This window comes from Corylus avellana, chromosome ca2 (genome assembly GCF_901000735.1).
Source record: "Corylus avellana chromosome ca2, CavTom2PMs-1.0".
NCBI lineage: Eukaryota > Viridiplantae > Streptophyta > Magnoliopsida > Fagales > Betulaceae > Corylus > Corylus avellana.
The window spans coordinates 48,160,096-48,169,780 of NC_081542.1; the positions used below are offsets into that span (position 1 = coordinate 48,160,096).

General features: G+C 35.6%; 1 protein-coding gene across 1 annotated transcript; it reads left to right on the forward strand.

The window, feature by feature from the left end:
• Nucleotides 1-1,910: 1,910 nt before the first annotated feature.
• On the forward strand, nt 1,911-3,097 carry LOC132171213 (protein S40-5-like). Its single transcript, XM_059582472.1, has one exon. It carries the CDS (start codon nt 2,129-2,131, stop codon nt 2,756-2,758), a length of 630 nt encoding a protein of 209 aa, XP_059438455.1. The 5' UTR covers nt 1,911-2,128; the 3' UTR covers nt 2,759-3,097.
• The last annotated feature ends 6,588 nt before the right edge of the window (nt 3,098-9,685 follow it).

The following is a 9,685-nucleotide window of genomic DNA, read 5'->3' on the forward strand; positions in this document are numbered from 1 at the left end:
GGACTCTACACAAATCATCCTTTTCATAACATAATACAAAGACCCTTAAATACTCTATTACTAGCAGTTACCTAAACCACTACCACTTCTCTCACACTATCTCACACCACAACATATAACTGCCCATACTAAATAACCTTCTAGTAAATAAACTTCCCACTAACTCCTCTTATAAGATAAACTCCATTACCCAAGCCATGTTGCACATCATGGCCCATGGCAAACACCACTACTGCCCATGATCTTCATGTTGGTTCTCCTTAGCCATCTCCATGACCAAATAATGTTGGTTCTGCTGATGTGTATGATGAGTCCTACGTGGAATCCTATCAATTTATTGTCACTATCATTAGCGTTCCCAGAACATCTCTAACCCTTTTTCAACAATTTCAAGCCGGTCACTGTTTGGACACGTGGCGTTGATGGTGACTCCGGTTGGCGGGCCTCCACCGGTATTGGAAGCACACACGTGGTGGGCGGTTATAGGACGAGTCACCCACGTGGAGCGTGGGCCCCAGGTTGGATGCACTTGACGCAGTCAACACAAGATTGGTTAAATAGCGGGGGCCCTTCCTGGAGCAGAGAATGAAAACTGACGTGGATATATCCGGTCTCAAGCACGTGCAATTCAATCGCCGCCACAAGATTCACATAAAATAGATTCTGTAAATTATTTTTAGATAAAAGATATTAATTGCATCACAACCATCACCAAAAGAGTCTGAGCTTGATTGAATTTCAAGTCATAGATTCTTGTTTTATTGATGGTGATGGAAATTTTGTTAATATATTTTTTATGGGATTTTTTTTTTTTTTTTAACTGAACTTGTCTTTTGAGATTTAAAAATTCAAGTAAGAATTAAAAAAAAAAAAAATCTATTTCTGTAAAATTAAAATCAGGATATGGCTCTATTAAGGAATACTATTTATTATCTTTAAAAGATAATACCAACCTCCTATCATCTCTCATATTCTTTTCAACCAAAGGTGATAGATATAAGAGTAATGCTACGTATCACAAAAATGTTCTATAAAATTAACGTTATAGGATTTAATAGCTCTTTGATAAGTCATTGTAAAAAAAAATTTAAATAAATGATTACTACACCTTACCACGTTTTGTGGGATGTTTGTGTGGTATTACTTTGAATATAAGCTCGGGATATGTTTGTTAATGTGTTTTTTTTAAAAAAATAAATTTGAAAACAATTTTATGTATTCTTGTGAGTGCTTTATGTTTAGAATCATTTGTTAATGCATTTATCTTAAAAAGAGGAGACAAAAGAACTTTAACAAAAGTGGCTTTGTCCTTTTTCTTACTAGAGTCAGTTTGGCCCTCAAATTTTACCGAGTTCGTTTTGAAAAGAAAACCGTTACAGATTCATTTGTTTTGCAAATTTACTATTAAATATGTAGAACCTTCGTGTGAGTTCACAAATTTATTGGCGTATTTGCGAATCTCTTATAAAAAAATAGATAAGAGATTGCCATAAAATATAAATCAAACAATTCTCATTTACCAAATGTTTAACTATATTTTTAAGACGTTACATATTTTAAATAACGCCTGATTCTTTAAATCGTACATTTTAAAAAGATAAATGGAGACCGACGTTGAATTAGATAGAATTCCAAAAACAAAAGATTTGGACATAAGAGAAAAGTGCAATGGCCAAAAATGGTAAATCTCATTGGAGTGTATTGTCCAAAATAGGCTAAGTCTCGTTGAGGTCACAACTTCACAACTCACAAGCAATTGGTCAGTGATCCGCACGCGAATTGGAAAGAGCGTAGAACTAACAACAAGTAATTACTGCCTCTCTCTTTTTCACTTCGATACGTGACGGACTTGGCGTCTTCTATTCTCACCATAAATCTGATTGGAGGTTCATTGACGAAATGCAGAGACAAAATGAACCCCAAATTCACATGAAATGAAGTTTTGTGGTGGTGTAACCCAACTGCTATATATACATGTCCACTCCTCCAAACCCAGCTTATGCTTGAGCCACTATAATGGAGTTGTAGTTGGTAGCGTAGTTTGATTGTGGAAAAAATTTCGTAGTTTTTTAGTGGGTTTAGCCGGTGGAACCCGATTCGGTTGCGGGGGTTCTGACCAAATGCTATTATGGCGAAAGGTCGGAAATTGACGGCGAGTCGGAGCGAGAGGTTGCTGGGGAGCCACAGCCAGGGTTCGAATGGCGTGGACTCGTCGGAGCTCGGAGAAGAGGACGTGTGGTCCATGGTCGACAACATGACCTCCGAGAGCAACAATTCGCAGGGCGAGTGGAGTCCACGCGCCTCCGGGGAAAGCAACGGGAGCGCGGGGGTGAGGAGTACTCGCCAGCAGCGGCGGATCCCCCGGGATGACCGCCAAGTGGGGGGTCTGTCGCTGGCCTTCGATGACTCTGGGACGTCGTCGTCTAGGATCGTGCACCAGTTCCGCGGGAACGATGACGTTTCGGGGGGGACTCCTCGTCAGCGGCACATGGCCACGTCTGCGCCGGTGAACGTGCCGGACTGGAGCAAGATCCTCCGTGTCGACTCGGTGGACTCGCTGCACGGGCTGGACGACGGGTTGGACGACGATCGCGACTCGGAGATGGTCCCACCGCACGAGTACCTGGCGCGTGAGTACTCGCGCAGCCGCAAGATTGCCGCCACCTCGGTCTTCGAGGGCGTGGGCCGCACGCTCAAGGGTCGCGACATGAGCCGGATTCGCGACGCCGTTTGGAGTCAGACCGGGTTCGATGGCTAATGGTAAAAATGGGTTCAGCTGGTTACTGTTAATTCCTATTTTTTTCTTGGGCGATGATTCGGTTCGGTCGGGTCGATTCACCGAGTCAACTCGGCCACGAGTGAGCCCAGGCGCTATTGGTTCAGAATTTCTACTTCTGATTGAGGTCCCTATTGTTCTTCTGTCCTTGGGGTTATGGAATTTGGAAGCTGTGTTGCTCCCAATTTGTCTTGGTTATGTCACTGCTGTGAGTCTAGCCTTGTGTCAAAAGTGTGTTACTGTAATTTTTAGCTCATTTGTGCATATCATTGCCCAAAAAGAAAGCCAAAATTTGCAACGTAATCGGATAATTTTTGACACGATCCGTGAATTCGACACAAATTCTATACAAAATTAGTAAAGCTAATGTTAAGAAGTCTTACATGTGTAATGACAAAAAGTCAAGTTATAATTAGCCCTATAGCATATAATTTTATACATATACTTCGACCCGACTTGAGTTTGATATCAGGCGTTATCTTAATCTATGTTTTGAAAACACTTTATTTTATTTTTATTTTTTCACTTTTGACAGAACATTACTTTAATTTAACTTTAAAAGAAGAAAGTAAAGTGCTTCTAAGCACCGGATTGCTTTCCAATTTATTGAGAACGACAATTCACTTTCTATAAAATTTGATGTGGCACACTTTTATTTCTTAGTACTATTATTTACGTAAAATAGTTATGAGAGGGAAGAATAAAAAGTAAAAAAAAAATCATAGAGATGGATAATGAAGTAAATAAAAAGGAAAAATCAAAAGGCATGAGGAAGAGGAAGACCTTATTATTATTATTATTTATTTTCTCCTCATTTTTGGCTTTATCTTATCCATGCATTTTTATAATAAGATTCTTCTAAGCGTCATAAAGAATAATTATGTACAAAAGATAAACGGGTACCTATTTTGCTAGTATGGCGGTGACTGATTTTGACGTGTAAACCATTCCATACCCCGATCCATCAATTTTCTTATGTTGTTGCTTAAGGTAATGACCAAAATTAACAATTTTTAATACGCTTAAATCTTGTGAATGAGTGGTGATTAGTGATTAGTGATTAATATAATTAATTTGTTGGGGGGCCTTCCTTCCTTTTTAAGAGGAAGAAGAGACCACGCGTGAAGTGACAACTGACATGATAAAAATATTTTATTTAGATTGAATAAAATAAAATACACAATTTTTTTTAAATCAAGTTTAAATATGGTGATTTAACAGTGGCATCTAGAATCTAGATTGAGTGTAGTCATTTTAACGAGGAGAAAGGGAAGCTTGAAAGTCAAATGGTGCGTAATCTTATCCATTCGAGTATTGGGTTGAAAGTGTTTGATTCCAGTAGAGGTCAATTGTTGGATGAGTGATAGGGCATAACTTCTGGTTTTTAATTTATTTAAAATTAAATTATTTTGATGCGACATAAATTGATAAATATAAGGTAATTGTGAGTGTTTATTAATGTCTTTTTAAAAAAAGGAGAAAATAGAAAGGAAGCCAAAGTACATGTCATGATGTTTAGAAAGAGCATATTGGTTGTCTTTAGTTGACAGCCAATAATTGTGTAGGAGTCTATAAGAAAATAAGAGCATATAACATGAGAATCCATTCAAAAATAAAGATGTACACCCGACACAATAACATGTTATGAGCCCATCAAAATGAACAAATTCGCATTAAGATTCTAGTTACTCAAACAAACACCAACCTTAACCTAATCCCCCCACCTCAAGGGCTAACTTTTCTCAAGAGGAATCTGCTAGGGTACTAGGGTATATATAGATTAAAAGGGTTTTTTTTTTTTGGAAAAAATTATGTCAAAATATCTTCGTATTTTCGCACTTTTTGATATACATTTACGTTGTATTCCCAAAATAACAAGTCAAATTGTAATTCGACCTCTTTATAATCACTTATAAAAGTCTAATCTCAATGGACAATTACTCTTTTTAATGTAGGTATAAATTTTTTACAGCAACACCCAACTTTAGGGCATGTTTAGGTATGCGTTTGAAAGGTCTAAAAATATGTTTAACACTTAAAAAATTCGTTTGAAGAAAAAAATACCCAGTTGGTATAAAAAATTGAAAGCGCTTTTAAGTGTTCAAAAAGCCTAAAAACAGCTAAAATGCACTTTTGGCAAAAGCTTCCTTTCAAAAAGCATTTTTCGACTTAAAACCTTTATTTCTCAAAAACAATCTCAAACATGCTTTTAACAATTATTATTATTATTATTATTATTTATATGAGAGGTACAGTGATATTTTTTATATTGTTTAAACAAAGCCCAATTTGAGCTGGCCCCGTCCAATATCCAGCCGTTGGGCATGGGAGATCCAAAGGTGGAAAATTGGGGTGGGGTCCGATCCAGGAGAGAGGGACGCTTTGTTACTTTTAAATTAATGGAAGGTGATGGATTGTGGCAGTGGGCCCAAACAGCCACAACTTGACAAAGGCCCACCAAAAAAGGTGGTAGTGAAAGCCCGAATGATCAAAGAAAAAAACTCAGATTGTGTGGATGGATGCCTTCTGGCTTTACCTTTTTCAAGAAAACGACGCACCTCCTCTCTCTCGCCTCACAAATCATATGCCTTCGCTGCCATTAATTCTTGCTAGATTTTCCCCCAAACAATCACTAAATAAATACCCAAAAAAAAAAAAGTGCCTTTTAAGTTTTTAACATTTCGTATAGGCCAATGTGGCGTGTTTTCAGTGGTTTCTCGTGTCAGCCACTTCAAATCTTTTATATCAGTAGGCATGAAATGAGTATGAAAAGTATCGTTACTCAAATTTTGAATAATATAATATTATATACACCGTTAAATGATCATAAAATAAATTCTTGATATTTTATTTGAAATGACGAGGATTCGGTTATAGCATAACTAGGGAAGTGGCATGGTGCCTTTTTGGTGCAAGGGTAGTTGATAATATAAACAAGTAATAGCTGCACAAGGGTGTAGAAGCATATCCTACACAACCAAAACAAAACCAATTTAATTTGGTGGGAGACAGCAAAATAAAGCAACCTTTTATCTAGACTGAAATATATCCCCATGACTCTTAGAGCCACTTATTTTTCCAATGGAGGTTTTAAAATACACACTAAAAGGAGGTGGTCTAATGGGTTTTGGTTAATTTTCACAGGATTTGGTAAAGGGAAATAAATAAGTAGAGAATTGGTAAAGGAACAAGCAGGGATGCTTCCAAAAAAGATATGAAACAACAATCAAACAATACAGATAAACTATCAATACTCTCCTAACAACTAAAGATTACAGTTGGTTTTCCAAAGCCAACATCGTAAATGAATATGAATTAAGACCATAAGTAGAGAATAAAAAACCAAACACTGAACACAAAATTTAGCATAAGCTTATATAGCTTGGAGGATTCAGAACTAATTAATCACCAAATAGCTCGAACGAACATTCCATAACAGCAAGCTACCTAGATAGAGTAGAAGGCCAACAAGCCATATTTTTACATCTTCCAAGAAACAAGAGTTAATGGCTTGTTTCTAATCTAGAGTAAGAGCTTCAGGTAAGGCTTGTTCCAAAACAATTTTACAATTTCGTGACCGTTTAGGGAACTTTATCAACTCTTTATAAACCGTCTCTTGTTTCTCTAAGTTCCTTGCAAAATTCCCTGAGCAAGTTATAGCTATCATCTTTCACAAGATTGATCCCCTGAATTATAATTGCAAATTAAATGTTTTGTTCTTCATGGTAAATCAACAATAAGATGGAACAAATACAGGATAATAGACATTGTAGTTCAGATGAGTTTACCCCCAAAAAAATTCAGAGTCTTAAGACAAGGAGATTTTTGCAATAACGTCAATAGTGCTGTACAATCAAGATCTACTGACGATCCATTGAACTTCAAATCCATCAGGTTTTTTGAACATTGGCATACGATGTAGGAGTTCTGTTACATATATGAGAGCCTATGCATGGGATAAAGCAATACATCATAATTAAAATACTTCTAGGAACAAAGAAAATAAATTTGACAAACACATTATAAAAGCATAATGGGAACATAGTGGAGCATGATTAATAATTATGAGATGAGCAATGAGAAGAATAAATAAGAATTAAACAAACTAATTAGGAAGATTTTTTTTTTTTTAGCAGAAGAATTCTGTGTTTAATATCAATAACACATAAACGACACGTGGAAACTTTCATCATTCAAATAGAAACCATCATAGTAAGCACTTATCCAATGGTTTTGTAAATGTTATACAGATACTTTTTTATAAGTATAACCCCATTTGGTTGTATTACTTTCTAAAAGAAATAATTAAAAAAAAAAAAAAAATCCATTAATTTATTGGTACCATTCAATATAGGATTCCATCACACGTGTAGATGCTATAGTTAATCTTTCTCTCACGTGTGAACCTCTACCAGAATGACCATGCTCCCCCTTGAGTAGAAGGAAGCCTTCTCCAAACCATTTACTAAGTGCCAAGCATTATACCAAGGACCAAATGACTGGATAAACCCACATAGACAGTGTTTTGCAAGCAAAAGTTAAAAAGTATTGAATGTGATTAAATTCTTTGTCAATTGTTGATGAAATTATTTCAGACTTAAGTTTAATCTGCATTATAATTGATTCTTCAGGAGTCAAAACTCTTTGTGTCATGACATTTCCACATCCACAAGAATGCTATTGTAACTTCTGTCACAACTTATATAGCATGAAAACATAGAATGGTTAACTTTCCTTTATATGACCATTAGCCTTACCCTTTGGCTGGTTACACTTTCAAAGTTTACTACGACATTTATGGAAGCAATGCAAAGGAGGGGTTAATTTTTCCACCATTATGTTGATATGTTACAGTAAGATTTGAATTTACAAAGAGAGAAGCAGGCATACCTTAATCACTGCACATGAAAGTCCAAGGAATTGTACGTTGGAGAGCCCTTTAAGAAGCTTATACATGCGATGAGCAATTTGTTTTGATGGATTAGGGTAAGTATAAATCTTTGCCTTTCTAATGAGAATGACTTATATAAGCAATAGTCGCTGAATACACCAAAGTAATAAAATTCTTTGAGACTCTCTGCAAAAATCTTAACCCGACAAACATCCCCATTTCTCGATTTTTTTCTCTGAAATTCAAGTATGCGCAGAGCATGAAGCTTGGGAGCAGAAATAGTCACAACCTTGAGATCCCCCAGCTGCAGTCTAATATATCCAACTTCTGAAGGAGTGGTAGACCAGAAAAAAGCTGCCGGGTTAAGCACTCATCCGAAAAAGTTACATGTTTGATTGTCTAGATCTTTAGATTTGAGAAGCAAATTGTTCTCATAGTAGGCAAGGATCCCTCAAAAACCAGATTGGTCAAAGAAGCCCACAGGTATTCCCACCTTTTAGAAACTCGGCTTGTCCTAGCAGCTTCTTTTGTTGGAAGAAGGAAAAGAATGTGTAGAAGAACCGCCAGCATTTGCTGTTCCCATCAATGTCATGTTCTTCATTCTGTCGCTGCTTCTTTTGGGGATTTTCAATAAGTGAATTTGCCTCCATAATTCCTGATATATTTCAGCTAAACACTAAGGAATTATTCTCATCTACAAATAAGAGCTAATGAAAAATTTTCGCTGTTTCGGAATCTTGACAGATCCTCATACAAAACACCCCATTATTTAGTTATTGCCAAAATCAATCAAGAAACAGAAATTCTAAAGCATGCACTTCATACCAATCATTAACCTTAGAGTTCTTGTTTATTTCTTTTCTAACTTTTTTCCCATTATGTACAAATTTTGAGCAATCAAAATTATGGGTGCACAAAAACCTTTAGATTTTCTAAATGAACTCCAACAAAAAAATTCTTTAAATACTAGACATTATTTCTATCGAGTAATTCAGATATAAATCTCAACCACGACTTAAAGATACCCTAAAAACAGAGTACTAGGAATGTACTAAAAGCACACAAGCAGACTACTTTAAGGATCATAAAAACAAAGGGTGGATGATTACCGCTCAGGCCACTGGCGGGAACTAAACGACGGCGCTTCTCGTGGGTGGATTGTTGTTCGGTTGGAGGCGGAGGGCAGCGAAAGAAAACTACCAGGAAGAAAAGATTTGGTGGAGGGAACGTGTTTTAAATCGTGAGGACTCATTTTAGGGTTAATATTTTTACTTTCAGGGAAATTTCACAACTTTTACTTGTTTTCATACTATTTCAAAAAAAAATTGAATTTGAATTTTTAATTTCTTTCGATTATCCAATTCTGTTAGAATTTTTCGCTAAATTTTGTAAAAAAATTTCAAAATATCTTTTACTTTTTTTAAAAAAATATATGTAATAATAAACGTATGAATTTTTCTAATTTTTTATTTTATTTTTAATAATAAAAAATAAGGGTATTTTAAAAATTTTAACAAAATTTACCGAAACAGAAGTTGGTAATTAAAAGAAATTGAAAGCGTGATACCCTTAATTGAGAGTTTTTAACTTTAGGGTAGTGTCAAAACGAATGTAAGTTTATAAGAGTTTTTACCACATAGAGAGCAAAAACCTGATAAAAATATACTTAATTCTTAACGGTAACATACCACATTTTTAATGTGTGGGATTTTTCAAACATTTCGATGCCTACAAAAAACTTTAATTCCGTAATTTGAAATTTACAATTTCTTTAAAATTGTAGAGATCTTGATCGGTACTCTTTCAACAATTGTGGTAGCAAATATGCATTACCAGTTGTAACAACTATTTCATTTAGGAAATGTAGCATTCTCAATCTCAATAAACTTTCAATACTCCTAACAACTGAAGATTACAACATAGTAAATGACTATGAATAATTAAAGTCCAATTAGGAGAGAATAAAAAAAAAAACATACTTCTACATCTTCCAAGAAACAAGAGTTAATGGCTTTTCT

What these genes read in the sequence shown, in the direction of transcription:
- LOC132171213 (XM_059582472.1), top strand. Translation starts at nt 2,129, where the DNA reads ATGGCGAAAGGTCGGAAATTGACGGCGAGTCGGAGCGAGAGGTTGCTG.